General features: G+C 39.0%; 2 protein-coding genes across 2 annotated transcripts in view; one reads left to right on the forward strand and one right to left on the reverse strand.

Annotated features, from left to right (window-relative positions):
• SLC1A6 (solute carrier family 1 member 6) overlaps positions 1-16,145 on the reverse strand; it is a 58,998-nt gene that overhangs the window by 32,006 nt on the left and 10,847 nt on the right. The gene's annotated exons all lie outside the window — the stretch shown is intronic.
• Positions 1,306-1,841, forward strand: LOC128582126 (ATP synthase subunit s, mitochondrial-like). The gene has a single exon (XM_053585713.1). The coding sequence runs from the start codon at positions 1,326-1,328 to the stop codon at positions 1,839-1,841; it is 516 nt and encodes a 171-aa protein (XP_053441688.1). The 5' UTR covers positions 1,306-1,325.

Genomic DNA, 16,145 nt, shown 5'->3' on the forward strand with positions numbered 1-16,145 from the left:
AGACAAGAAGTTGCATCCCTCAAAGATCTGAAAAACACAGTAGAATCCCTCAGTAACAGAATGGAGCAAGCAGAAGAAAGGATTTCCGACATTGAAGACAAAGCTTTCCAACGCTCCCAAACTCTCAAAGAGAAAGAGAAATGGAGGGCAAAAACAGATCACTCTCTCAGAGAGCTCTGGGATAATTCAAAGAAAACCAATATTCGTCTTATAGGGATCCCCGAAAGTGACGAAGTGGCTTCACAAGGCACAGAGTCTCTTCTCCATGAGATTATGAAAGAGAACTTCCCAGACGTGCCAAGAGATTCTGAATTTCAGATAGCTGACAGTTTCAGAACTCCAGCATGACTCAACCCAAATAAGACATCCCCCAGACACATCATAATCAATATCATTAAAGTTAATATGAATGAGAAAATTCTGAAAGCAGCCAAACAAAAGAAAACCATTACCTACAAGGGGAAGAATATTAGAATAACTGCAGATCTCTCTGCTGAAACCTTTCAAGCTAGAAGAGGATGGTAATCGACTTTTAATCTCCTAAAACAAAATAAATTTCAACCCAGGATCCTGTATCCGCTAAACTGAGTTTCATTTATGATGGAGAAATTAAATACTTTAACAACATTCACATGTTGAAAAAATTTGCCATAACTAAACCAGCTCTCCAGTATATTCTCAGACCTATCCTTCAAAAAGACCAGGGTAACTTTACCTAACAATTTCAATCAGTGTATCCTGGCTTATTGTACCCTCAAAGAATCCCCAACAATAAAAAAAAAAAAAAGGAAAAAAAAAGAAAAATTATTTTACAACAACAAAAAAAAATAAACCACTACTGATGCTAAAAAAAAAAAAAAAAAAGACCAGGGTAACCCTCCCCTACAAAAGTAAACCCACCCAGAAAATTTTGATCAAATTCCAACTTCCACAGTTGCAAAAGGATTAAAAATGTCCACCAGACTCTCGAAGGGCTTATCAATATTCTCAGTTAATGTGAATGGTTTAAATTGTCCTCTAAAGAGGCACAGGTTGGTTGACTGGATACAAAAACTCAAGCCGGATATCTGCTGCATACAAGAATCTCATCTTACATTAAAAGACAAATTTAGACTCAAGGTGAAGGGATGGTCATCTATACTCCAGGCAAATGGAAAGCAGAAAAAAGCAGGAGTTGCAATCCTATTCACAGAAGCAATAGGCTTTAAACCAACCAAAATAAGGAAGGATAAGGATGGATACTTCATATTTGTTAAAGGTAATACTCAAGGGGCAGGTGGCGCCACAGACGCTAGAACACTCGCTCACTCCTCGGACACCATCAAATGATGCTCTTTGGAAAAGTTTCCTGGCAGTTATGTGGCTTAAAGAAACTCCCATGGTCATATGACTCCAGATACTTCTGGGGCTGGTTGAATGCAGTGTTTAATAAAGTAGATTATGAACGCATCAGGGACGTGGGCCCTGACAGGGCAGCATCCAAGTGGCTGCTGTGGTGTGGAGCCATGGTGCGCTACCACGGTCAGGAGAGGTGGCAGAAGGACTACAACCACCTCCCTACAGGGCCTCTGGACAAATATAAGATTCAAGCCATCGATGCTACCAACTCTTGTATCATGAGAATTGGATTTGATCACATGGAGGGTCTAGAACATGTTGAAAAAATAAGACTGTGCAAATGTCATTATGTCGAGGATGAGTGTTTGCAGAAACTTAGTCAATTTGAAAAATTACAGAAAAGCATATTGGAAATGGAAATAATTTCCTGTGGGGAATGTCACAGACAAAGGCGTCATTGCTCTGTGTCGTTTAAGGTACCTCAAATATTTGTTGTTAAGTGATCTTCCCAGAGTAAGAGAAAAGGAAAAGCTCATCCAAGCCTTGAAGACGGCACTGCCATCTCTGGAGCTAAAAATCATCCTTGAAATAAAATAATAACTGTCTTATTTAAGTAGAAAAGATCACTTGAAATTGTTGATCCTAAACAGCAAGAAATATTATATAATCTGGATGTGATATCATGACATTTTAAAAGTAGAGAGTCCATCATACGTCAAAAATATTCAGTTGTGACTCACAAAAGTCACTAAGTTGGAAGTGAGAATTTATGTACATTAATTCATTTTAAGAAAAAATACAAACTAGGTAACATTTTAATTTGAATATATTCCTCCTTTGATAAAGAAATTTATACAGATCTCTTGTAGATATTAATTTATAGTTCTTTAAAGTGATTTAACTACATCATAGATATCCTTTATAGTATTATAACAGTAACTTATATTACACTTTACTTTTAAGTTACTGAACCATGCTACTATAAATATACAATTATGAAAAATTGGAAGGTAAATTATGGATTCACTGATGGAGTCACTTATAAAAAGTAGCCTGGCTGTGGAGGCCTGCCTTATGGATTGCAGGATTTGCATGCATCTCTCACAATCCTGCATTCCTGCATTCTTAATACTATACACCCTTTCTCAAAATGAATAGTTGCTGGTTAATTTTTCTATTTTGTAAGCTTACGCTAGTGTTTTATTAATACTTGGGTGAATTCAAATAATTTTGCTAATTGCAATAGAATAAAGGAAATAATTATAAAGACTAGCGGGCTATGCTTAGGTTTTTTTAAATTAAAAAATTCCTTAAAACAAAATGAAAAAAAAAGGTAATACTCAATATGATGAGATTTCAATTATTAATATTTATGCACCCAACCAGAATGCACCTCAATTTATAAGAGAAACTCTAACAGACATGAGCAACTTGATGTCCTCCAGTTCCATAGTAGTTGGAGATTTTAATACCCCTTTAGCAGTGCTGGATAGATCCTCCAAAAAGAAGCTAAGCAAAGAAATTGTAGATTTAAACTGAACCATTCAACATCTGGACTTAGCAGACATCTACAGAACATTTCATCCCAACAAAACTAAATACACATGCTTCTCATCAGCCCATGGAACATACTCCAAAATCGACCACATCCTAGGCCACAAATCTAACCTCAGCAAATTTAAAAAAATAGAAATCATTACTTGCATCTTCTCAGACCATCATGGAATAAAAGTTGAACTCAATAACAACAGGAATCTGCATACCCATACAAAAACATGGAAGCTAAACAACCTTATGCTGAAGGATAGATGGGTCATAGATGAGATTAAGAAGGAAATTACCAAATTTTTGGAACAAAACAACAATCAAGACACAAATTATCACAACTTCTGGGATACTGCAAACGCAGTCCTAAGAGGGAAATTTATAGCACTGCAAGCCTTCCTCAAGAAAACAGAAAGAGAGGAAGTTAATAACTTAATGGACATCTCAAGCAACTGGAGAAGGAAGAACATTCCAGCCCCAAACCCAGCAGAAGAAAATCAGACCAGAATTAAATGAAATTGAAAACCAAAGAATTACACAACAGATCAATAAATCCAAAAGTTGTTTTTTTAAAAAATCAATAAAATAGATAAACCTTTGGCCAACCTAACCAGGAAAAACAGAGTAAAATCCCTAATTTCATCAATCAGAAATGGTAATGATGAAATAACAACAGACCCCTCAGAAATTCAAAAAATCCTTAACGAACACTACAAGAAACTCTACTCTCAGAAATATGAAAGTCTGAAAGATATCGACCAATACCTGGAAGTATGCCACCTACCAAGACTTAGCCAGAACAAAGTGGAAATGTTGAACAGGCCTATATCAAGTTCTGAAATAGCATCAACTATACAACATATCCCTATAAAGAAAAACCCAGGACCAGATGGCTTTACATCAGAATTCTACCAAACCTTTAAAGAAGAACTAGTACCTATATTACTAAACCTCTTCCAAAACATAGAAAAAGAAGGAATATTACCTAACACATTCTACAAAGCAACATCACCTTGATCCACAAACCAGGGAAAGACCCAACAAGAAAAGAAAATTATAGACCAATATCACTAATGAATATTGATGCAAAAATACTCAATAAGATCCTAACAAACAGAATTCAACAACAGATCAAAAAAATTATACACCACAACCAAGTGGGATTTATCCCAGGGTCTCAAGGCTGGTTCAATATATGGAAATCTATAAATCTAATTCAGCACATAAACAAACTAAAAAATAAAGACCATATGATTCTCTCAATTGATGCAAAAAAAGCTTTTGATAATATCCAGCATCCCTTCATGATGAGAGCACTTAAGGAATTTGGTATAGAAGAGACATTTCTTAAACTAATAGAGGCCATCTACAGCAAACCCACAGCCAATACATACTGAATAGAATTAAATTGAAATCATTTCCACTTAGATCAGGAACCAGGCAAGGTTCATTATCTCCATTGCTCTTTAACATTGTAATGGACATTTTAGCCATTGCAATTCGGGAAGAAAAGGCAATCAAGGGTTTCCACATAGGATCAGAAGAGATCAAACTTTCACTCTTCGCAGATGATATGATCATATATCTGGAAAACACTAGGGATTCTACTACAAAACTGTTAGAAGTGATCAAGGAATACAGCGATGTCTCAGGCTACAAAATCAACACCCATAAATCTGTAGCCTTTATATATCCCAACAATAACCAAGCCGAAAAAACAATCAAGGACTCTATTCCTTTCACAGTAGTGCCAAAGAAGATGAAATATTTGGGAGTATACCTAACAAAGGACGTGAAAGATCTCTACAAAGAGGATTATGAAACTTTAAGAAAAGAAATAGCTGAAGATGTTAACAAATGGAAAAACATACCATGCTCATGGCTGGGAAGAATCAACATTGTTAAAATGTCTATACTACCCAAAGCAATATATAATTTTAATGCAATTCCTATTAAAGCTCCATTGTCATATTTTAAAGATGTTGAAAAAATACTTCGTTTTATATGGAATCAGAAAAAACGAATAGCCAAAACATTACTCAGCAATAAACACACAGCAGGAGGAATCATATCTACCAGACCTGAGACTGTACTATAAATCGATAGTGATCAAAACAGCATGGTACTAGCACAAAAACTGAGAAGTAGATGTCTGGAACAGAATAGAGAACCAAGAGATGAATCCAGCTACTTACCATTAGTTGAACTTTGACAAGCCAATTAAAAACATTCAGTGGGGAAAAGATTCTCTATTTAACAAATGGTGCTGGGTGAACTGGCTGGCGATCTATAGAAGACTGAAACTGGATGCACAACTTTCACCATTAACTAAGATAGACTCTCACTGGATTAAAGATTTAAACTTAGGACATGAAACTATAAAAATACTTGAAGAAAGTGCAGGGAAAACTCTTGAAGGAATCAGCCTGGGTGAATATTTTATGAGTAAGACTCCCCAGGCAATTGAAGCAGTATCAAAAATACATTACTGGGACCTGATCAAACTAAAAAGCTTCTGCACAGCCAAGAACATAGTGAGTAAGGCAAGCAGACAGCCCTCAGAATGGGAGAAAATATTTGCAGGTTATACCTCTGATAAAGGTTTAATAACCAGAATCCACAGAGAACTCAAACGTATTAGCAAGAAAAGAACAAGTGATCCCATCTCAGGGTGGGCACGGGTTGAAGTTGAAGAGAAACTTCTCTAAAGAAGACAGACACACGATCTACAGACACATGAAAAAAGCTCATCATCCTTAATCATCAGAGAAATGCAAATCAAAACTACTTTGAGATATCACCTAACCCCAGTAAGAGTAGCCCACATAACAAAATCCCAAAACCAGAGATGTTGGCATGGATGTGGAGGAAAGGGCACACTTCTACACTACTGGTGGGAATGCACACAAACATGTTCCTTCTGGAAGGATGTTTGGAGAATATCTAGGGACCTAAAAATAGACCTGCCATTCGATCCTATAATTCCTTTACTAGGTTTATACCCAGAAGACCAAAAATCACATTATAACAAAGACATCTGTACCAGAATGTTTATTGCAGCCCAATTGCATGACAATTACTAAATCATGGAAGAAGCCCAAGTGCCCATATACCCACGAATGGACTAGCAAATTGTGGTACATGTATACCATGGAATATTATGCAGCCTTAAAGAAAGATGGAGATTTTACCTCTTTCATGTTTACATGGATGGAGCTGGAACATATTCTTCTTAGCAAAGTATCTCAGGAATGGAAGAAAATTATCCAATGTACTCAGCCCTACTATGAAGCTGATTTATAGCTTTCACATGAAGGCTATAACCCAACTATAGAACAAGAATATGGGGAAAGGGCCAAAGAAGGGGAATGAAGGGGAGAGGTTAGGGTGAAGGGAGGGTGATGGGTGGGGCAACACGTACGGTGCATCTTAGAATGGGTACAGGTGAAACTTACTAAATGCAGAATACAAATGTCTACATACAATAACTAAGAAAATTCCATGAAGGCTACGTTGAACAGTGTGATGAGAATATTTCAGATTGTATATGAAACCAGCACATTGTACCCCTTGATTGCACTAATGTACACAGCTATGATTTAACAATAAAAAAAAAAAAATCCTAAAGACTCAACCAAAAAATAACTGTTAGAACTAATAAATGAATACAATAAAGTTGCTGGATACAAAACTTAGTTGCATTTCTATACAGTAACAATGAACTATCCATAAAGGAAATTAAGGAAGAATCTCATTTACTAGCATTAAAAAGAATAAAATACTTGGGAATTAACATGACAGACTTATACACTGAAAAATACAAATCATCAATGAAAGAAATTAAAGAAGGCATAAATAAATGGAAGATCATCCCATGTTCACAAATTTGAATATTAATACTGTTGAAATATCCATACTACCCAAAGTGAATCTACAGATTCACTATAATCCCCATCAAAATTTCAATGGCATTTTTTTTACAAAAATAGAGAAAAATCCTATTATTTATTTATAACTACAAAAGACCTTAAATAGCTAAAGCAATCCTGTGAAAAAAGAAAAAAGCTGGAGGTGTCCTGCTTCCTGATTTCAAAATGTATTACAAAGGTATAATACTTAAAACAGTATGGTAGAGCCAGGCACAGTGGCTCCACCTATAATCCTAGAACTCTGAGAGGCTGAGGCAGGGGGATCACTTGAGCTCAGGAGTTCAAGACTAGCTTGAGCAACAGTGAGACCCCCATCTCTACAAAAAAAAAAAAGAAAGAAAGAAAGAAAAATTAGCCAAGTGTGGTAGTGAGTGTCTATAGTTTCAGCTACTTGGTAGGCAGAGCAGGAGGATCACTTGAGCCAGGAGTTGGAGGCTACAGGGAGCTATGATAACACCACTACACTCTAGTTCAGACATCAACATGGCACTGGCATAAAAACAGACACACAGACAAATGAAATAAAATGTATATCCAGAAATAAACCCAAACATATACAGTCAACCCATCTTTGACAAGGGTGCCAAGAATACATACAATGGAAAATGCAGAGTCTCATCAGCAAATGGTACTAGGAAAACTGGATATCCACATGCAAAAGAGACAAACTTTTTTGGACCTGGGTGACCCAAACTATTCTCATGACACCAATCCCTTTCAAGTATTAAACATCCTTCCCATGCCAGAGGCTTCCCAGGTAGTCTACAGACACATTTTAATGGTACAGACACCTGGTTTGGGATACCTGGGTTTGAACTCTATTCCTCCCTCTGTACGCTTAGGGCAGGTTGTTTAACTTCTTCAAGCCTGTTTTATCTATAAAATGGGACTAACAGGAACACTCCCATGTGGTTGTAGCGGGGTTAAATGAAGCACATGTGAAAGGCTCAATGAAAGTCAGTTGCTGTGATTCCCCAGGGCTGGAGGAGGGTGAGGCACTAGCTGTGAGTGCAGAATGCACAGGGGAAGCACTTATTCATGACTCCACGTAGATAAACCTCAATAACGTTATTCTCAGAACACAATTTTAAAATAGGCAAAGGACCTCAATAGACACTTCTCAAAAGAAGACATACAAATGGCAAACAAGTTCATGAAAAAATGCTCAGTATCACTAATCATCAAGGAAAGATAACTTAAAAACAATGAAATATCGCCTCACCCTTTCAGAAGAGCTATTATCAAAAAGACAGAAGATAAATGCAGCTGGGGATGTAGAGAAGAGGAAACTCTTGAGCACTGTTGGTGGGAATATAAATTGGTAAAGTGAATAATGGGAAGCTTGTATGGAGGTTCGTGGAAAAGCAATTAGAACTACCATATGATCCAGTTATCCCACTACTGGGTATATATCTGAAGGAAGTGAAATTAGTACCCCAAAGAGATGTCTGCACCTCCAAGTGCATTATACAACAGCCAAAACATGGAAGCAACTCAAATGTCCATCAGGAGATGAATGCATAAAGAAAATGTGATATGTACATATATACAGTGGAATATTATGCAGCCATGAGAACACGTGACAATGTGGATGAACCTAGAGAACATTGTGGGAAGTGAAATAAGCCAGGCACAGAAAGACACAACTTCACTTATGTGTAGAATCTAAAAAGGCAGGACTCACAGAAGTAGAGAGAAGAACAGTGGTGGCCAGAGGCTGAGGTGGGGAGTCAGGGTATTGGGGAGATGTTGGTCAAAGAATACAAAATTTCAGTTACATAGGAAGAATAAGTTCAAGATACCTGTTGTACAACGTGGTGACTATGGTTAATGATAACATTATATTCTTGACAAATGCTAAGAAAGTAGATTTTAAGTGTTCTCACTACAAAAATGATAACTCTGCAAGGCAATGCCTAAGTTAATTAGCTGGGTTCCACAGTGTATATGTACTTCAAAATAGCACATTACACATGGTAATCCATACAATTTTAGTAAAACTTTAAAATAAAAAAATGTTTAAAACACACCTAAAATAAATCATTATGCTGAATGAAAGAAGCCAGACACACACAGTATATGATTCCATTTGTATGAAATATCCAAAATAGGTAAATCCACAGAGACAGAAAGCAGATTGCGGCTGCCAGGGGCTGAGGGAGGAGGGAGTGGGGAGTGACTGCTAATGGGGACGGGGTTTCCTTTAGGGTGAGGAAAACAGTTCCCATCTAGAGAGAGGTGATGGTTGTGCAACACCTAGAGTTGTACTCGAAAACGGTTAATTTTATGTGATATGGATTTTACCTCAACAAAAACAGAAGGGAGTACAAAAAAAACCTCAGAATCTAAGAGAAATAATATTTCAATGCAACATTTTTTAAACAAAATCAATGTCTAAAAATCCACAATGAACAAATATCAACATATTCAAGACAGGATCAAAATTCCTAATGTTTTTCCCTCTTGCTTCAGGCTTCCATATGGTTCAGTTCTACACTCTTACTGATTCTGTGTTGAACATATTGATGTTTTGTTTGCTGTGGATTTTTTTGCATTAATTTTGTGAGTTTTTTTAAATGATTGACACTGGACTATTATTTACATTAATTGACAAGGTATTTTATTTTTGAGTTTTTTGTTTGTTTGTTTGTTTGTTGGGGGGGGTGATACTCTCACATTTTGAACCCTGGGAAAGTTCCTCACCCTCACCCTGGCCCTATAAGTCTCTGGTTCTCTCAACAGTAAAGGCCCCTGGCTTCTTTGTACAGATGTAGAGGAGGCTCAAAGAGGTTAAGTAGCAGCCCAGTGTTAATAAATAGTGGAGCCAGGGTTGAAGCCTTCATCTGTCTGGCTCAAACCTACAGCCTCTTCGGGTACACTCTGACCAGAGGCTCCATCCCTGGTCCCCACGTTAGGAGGGCAGGATAGCTCAGACAGAGCAACCCCAGGCCATCCCAGATGACTGCCCCGGCTGCAAGATGGAGCCTGAAACAGAGGATTGAGGCTAATTCCTCTGTGGGAAACTCTACCTATTAATTAATTAGGGCAGAGCTGGCCTGCGGCATCCCCGCAGCCCCCAGAGTCATTAAGAGAGAGAGGGGTCTCATTATCAGCTGTCAGCTTCCCCTCCATTTCCAGGGCCCCACAGGGAGCAGAGGAGAGGGGAGGAGGGCCAGGCCTCCCTCTCATGATCCTCTCCCTCCTTTACTACCAGAGTGGCCTGGTATGCAATTACAGTGGCCAAAACCACAAGTGGAATTTCAAGGGAGAAAAAAGGGGAAAAGTCAGAGATGAGGAGTGAAGTACCCTCCCTCTCAAGTTCAGTCTGTATTTATATTTATACAAAATATCCAGAACAGGTAAAGCCAGAAAGACAGAAATCAGATCAGTGTTTGCCAGGTGCTGGAGGGAGGAGGGAGATGGGGAGTGACTGCTAATAGATACAGGGTTTTCCCTTCCAGGACATGAACATGTTCTTGAACTAGATAATATGATGGTTGTGAATGTACTAAATGCCACTCAATCATAGACTTCCAAATGGCCAATTTTATGTGATCTGAATTTTACAATTTTAAAAAATTAGTCTCCGTCCAGTTTATGACTATTTACTTAACATTTTATTAATGTCTGCTTTGGGCCTGGCTTTGTACTGAGAAGGGCAGCCTAACCCTGCCCTCAGAGCTATGTTGTAGTGATAAATGATATTGGACACCTTCCACGTGGCCTTCAGAGACACTCTCCATCTGTCCTCTCTTTCCAGGTACACTGACTCTCAGGGATCATAACAACAGGTATCCTTGCTCTCTGGCTTCTGTTTGGGTTCAAGCAATGGAGAACCCACTGCAGAAAGCCAGAGTGATGGTGGAGAGCAAGGCCAGTGTATTTATTTCTTCAGGTCCCTTCTCACGTGCTCCCTGCAGATTGGCCCTAGACTGCAGACCACAGGTTTTGGCAGGCAGCCTTTTCCAGGCTCCAATTCTGACAGCTCCCTCCCATCTCTGCTTCTGTCCAGAGGTGGTCACAACTCCCAGGTACGGCATCACCCATTTTGGAATCCTGCTTGGTTTCCTTACCCTCTACCACACCTTTACCAAACTGTCCTCAAATTACCCAGTTTGAGTATGTCCTGAGTTCCTGCTGAGACTTTCCTCTAGACAGGTGTTTAGAAGAGGAAGCAGAAAAATAAAGAGGCAATTCAAAGCAGAGTCACAGTGGAATACGATTCAGCCATAAGAAAAGAAGGAGGTCCTGTTCATTAGGACCATTTGCAATAGCACAGATGAACCTGGAGACGTGATGTTATGTGAAATAGCCAGGTACAGAAAGACAGATACTGTACAGTCTCACTCATATGGGGGAAAAAATTGGCCTCATAGCAGAGGAGTATAGAATTGGCGATTACCAGAAGCTAGAGTGGTTAGCATGGAGGTTTGGGGAGATGTTTTCCAAAGGATACCAAATTTCACTTAGGAGAAATAAGTTCAAGAGAGCTATTGTACAACATGGTGACTATAGTTATTAGTAGGTTGTCCTTCAATAATACTAAGAGAGTGGATACAAAGGGTTCTCACTACAAAAATCTTAACTATGTGAGGCAATGATATGTTAAGTAGCTAAATTTAGTTGTTGCACGATGGATTATGCTGTACACAGTAAATAAACATACAATATTCTCTGCAATATTTTTCTTTATTAAATCATGATTATGTACATTAATGCAGGGGTACAATGTGCTGAATTGATAAACAATGTGGAATGCTCACATTGAACTGATTAACGTAACTGCTTGTTTGTTGTGGTAAGATATTTATACTCTATTCTTAATAGTTTTGAAATGGATCGTTGTATTTTGCACATTAGGTGAGGTCCCACCAAATACCCTCCCTCCTCCAGGCCTCCCTCTCCGCTCTCCCTCCTCTTCCCTCTTTCTCTCTGCCAATTTTTTAAAATTTTTTAACAAGAAAAATTTTTTAATTCCAAATCCCCAATGTTGATGCAAATAATTGCATTATGTTGCTTATGTATAAACATAAATAAAACCTGACTTTTTTTAAGAAAGTAGAGTACAGTAATAGAAGTGTCCTCAGTGATGGCTCCTGGAGCTGGGGTGCCCCAGAAATGAACACTAAATAGCAGCATCATTGATGAGAAGGAGAGAGAGAAGGAAAAGAAGACAGAGATTATTTAAATTATTTTACTATCAAGGTAATAAATGTTCATTGTAGAAAATTTGAAAAATGCAGAAAGTGTAGAAAAAACATTGCAGAAAAAAATCACTCAAATTCTATTCATAATCATCATCAAAATGTTGGTGGATTGGTCAGGCACACCTGTATCCCTAACACTTTGAAAGGCTGAGATGAGAAAATTGCTTGAGGCCAGGAGCTTCAGACCCGCCAGAATAGGAGCAAGATCCTATTTCTTCAAAAAAAAAAATAGAAAAATTAGCTACATATAGTGGTAAACCCTGTAGTCCTAGCTACTTGGGAGGCTGAGGCAAAAGGATTTTGATCCAGGAGTGGAGGTTGCACTGAACTACCGTGACCCCACTGCACTCTAGTCCAGGAGACAGAGTTAAGACACTGTGTCAGAAAAAAAAAAAAAAAAATGTTGGTGGATTGCTTTCCAGGTGGGGGTGTCTTTCCTAGTTCAAAGTTAGAATTATATCTGCATGCTAGAACAAGGATGAACCCTGAAAACATTATACTAAGTAAAAGAAAAGCCAGACACAAAAGGACAAATATTGTGTGATTCTGTAACCATAAGATCAGCTCAAACGGATAGCCATTGCTGAATTTGCTACAGAAACCTGATGTATGAATTAGCCATTTCTGTGTAACAAACTATCCTAAGAATAAGAAGCTTAAAAATAGCACATAATTGTATCAGTTCTGTGTGCCAGGAGTCTGGGCAAGGCTTAGCTGGGTCCTGTGGCTCAGTTGGGGTCTCTTAGCCGGCTATAGACAAGATGTCAGGTGGAGCGGGGCTGCTGCCTTTCATCTCAAGCCTAGGCTGGGGGAGGGATCTGCCTCCAAGCTCACTCAGGTGGTTGCTGGCCAGATACAGTTCCTTGTGGGATATCAGACTGGAGAATTTCTGGGGCTGGCTGGTTGGCCAAAGGGGCCCTTAGTTTTATGCACAAGGGCTGCTTCATTGAGCTGCTCACAGTATGGCAGGAGGCTTCCTTCAGAGTGAATAGTGGAAGAGACAACAAACTAGAGCAAAACATCTCTCTACACCTAGCCTCAGAAGTGCTGCCCCATCACTTTTGCCATGTTCTCTTTTGGTTAAAAGTGAGTCATTAGGTCCAGCTCATACTCAAAGGGTGGGAGGGATTACTCAGAGTAAGAATTGAGACTATTCAAGGCTATTTTCAAAACTGACTCACCCCCACCAAAAATTTTTTTTAAAAACCTGTATTTTAGAGGTAGATGGCAGATGACCAACTAGTGAAAGACACAGAGTAGAAGTGAAAAGAAAAGAAAGAGAATGCAACTTTCAGGGGGGTTGACAATTTCAAATGCTATCTACAGGTCAAATTGAACAGAATGGACAAGAAACCGTGGGATTTGCTAATTATAGAATGACATTGATGATGGTTGCCTGAGCCATTTCAGGGGATCGATTGGGGTGGGGTACAGTCATACAGAGTGGTCCTTGTCACTCAGTGACTAGCTGTCACCACCTCTGACTGGGAAGAACCAAGAAGCACCTCCTCTCCCAGCCTGGGGCTTCCCACCATCTCCTGACACCTCCACCAGAAAAGCGACCTCATTTCTCAAAGACAAAACAGATTCTAGGTCACATCCCTCTGGAACCGGAGACCAATTGATGTGATTATCTCCAAGAGAAAGAGGGGCACCTACTAAAAGTGGAACCTGGTGCTCCAGAAGGGAAGACATTGGGGAACCTAAAAAGGGGTCTCTGATAATTACCTGCCAGGATTTCAGAGTGAAGGGCATCTCCATGTAATACCAAAAAAAAAGAAAGAAAGAAAGAAAAGCTGGAAGTTTAAAAGGTTATTCTTCTTAATTCATCCTGTGATTTCATTCTGTTTTACCCAAGGACAGAACTCTGCACCCTACTTTGCATTACTCAGAATATAGAACAGGTGGCCCCAGCAAAGATGGCTGCAGAAAGGAATTTCTGCAAAGCATTGTTATTCTAAAAATCTGAGCACGACCTTCACAAAGAAATACAATTCCCCATTGGCCTTAGTTGGGAATATTTGGGAGGAGAAAGTTATGTATAACTCTAATTGCATACACATACACACAGAAAGAGAGAAATATATACAGGGATATGGTTAAACAAGAGCAAGCTCAGAATAGGTATCTCAAGATAGTAAAATCATTAAGTGATTCTTATTTTCTTAACCACATTTTTCTTCTGTATTTTGCCCATTGCATACATTACTTTCACAGCATAAAAACAGGCTTATTTGTTCATTTATTTGGGCTTGAAGAGTAACGAAAAATTTCCCCACCTCTCAGGCTTAAGTATATGTACCTATAGCAATTTCAGATGTCATTGTTTCTGTTCAGTTCAGTCACACACAGTTGACTCTCCTGGACTGAGAGATCATCAGAGCCCTTTGATCCCAGCCCTCCTGACACCTGACACCCCAGGCTGTGACAAGCAGATTTAAAAGCACACAGAAGATGCTTCACTGATTGCATACATGTCAGACTAGAGGAAGGGTCCAAAAAGGGCCCTTCAAAGGGCCATCAAAGTCAGGAGCTAAAGGTGAGTTTTAGAATTTGACATGGAGGGCCAAAACTGGGTTTGGGAGATGGAAATAAAGAGACATTGGCCACATTAAGCAATGATCTTCACTAATTTTAATGCTTGGACAATGGTACACTAGCAATGTGTAGGCATGAAAGTGTTGAACCACTAAAACCTCAGAATGAGCCAAACTGCGCCCAGTGCAGAATGTTGTCCCACATGAGCTGTCTCATTGCTTTTTTGTGAAACCCTCTCTGCACTTCCTGGTTTTGAAATAGCTCGTTCATGTGTTCACTTAGTTCATAAAAATGAAAAGTAAATACTCTCATCCTGATTACTATGTGTCAGCTACTCATATTAACAAATTTCATCCATGCTACAATCTTCTTTTTAGACAAGAGTCTCAGCCACTGGTCATCTGGTTCCAGAATGTTGACCATGGATAGAGTGTCATGGCATCATGGCTCACAGCAACCTCAAACTCCTGGGCTCAAGTGATCTTGCCTCAGTTTTTCTATTTTTAGTAGAGATAGGGTCTCACTGCTGCTCAGGTTGTTCTCAAACTCCTGAACTTAAGCAATCCACCCACCTTGGCCTTCCAGAGTACTAAGACTACAGGCGTGAGCCACCTCACCTGGCTTATGCCACAATTTTATTATCCTAATTGACAGATGAAGAAATGCATCACAGAGAAATTAAGCGAATTTCCCAAAGTCACACTGATAGTAACTGTCAGAATCATAAAATCATAACTTGAACCCCAGGTCATCAGGTTCCAGGATACTGACCATGACACTATTTTGATTTTCCTAAAGATTTGTTGAGTCAGATACCACCCTGGTCCCAGAAGCTAACAACCGTGCTAAACCCACATCCTCCCAAATCTTTGAAACAAGGCTGTCCCCATCTCTTCCTGGTAACCTTAAGAACATAAAGGTGAGTCTCCTGTATGGCTGAACTCGGAGCCTTTGGGTGTCCATCTTGTTCCTCCCCATGACTGAATGAGCCCTCCGTTACAAAGCCAGAGTCATTCATTCCTTTTTTATTTTTGCATCTCTCATTTACTCAACAAGAAAACATTCATTCCTCCACTCATATACTCACTTAATAAATATTTATTGAGTGCCTGCTATGAGACTCTCTCTGCTGGGTGCTAGGGGTGAGGATACGGTGGTATATAAGAGAGCAAAGTCAATGCCCTCACGAAGCTCACAGTCTGTTGGGGAAGACAAAGGAGACAAGGGAAACCCAAATGTCCATCACTGGCTGGATGGATAAAAAAATTATGGTATATATAATAAACCATAATAATGGAATAGTACTCAGCCATTAAAAGGAATGAAGCAATGATCCATGCTATGATGTAGAAGAAGCTCGAAAACTATCCTGAGTGAAATAAGCCAGACATGAGAGGTCACATATCATATGAGGCCATTTATGTGAAATGTCAAAAATATGCAAATTCAAACAGACGGAAGGACCCATGAGTGGTTACCAGGAGCTGAGGGCACAGGGGAATGGGAGTGATTGCTAATGGTTGAGGTTTTATTTGGGAGTGATGACAATGTTTTAGGACTAGAAACAAGTTGTGGTTGTACAAATGCC

Source organism: Nycticebus coucang, chromosome 3 (assembly GCF_027406575.1).
Source record: "Nycticebus coucang isolate mNycCou1 chromosome 3, mNycCou1.pri, whole genome shotgun sequence".
Taxonomy (NCBI): domain Eukaryota; kingdom Metazoa; phylum Chordata; class Mammalia; order Primates; family Lorisidae; genus Nycticebus; species Nycticebus coucang.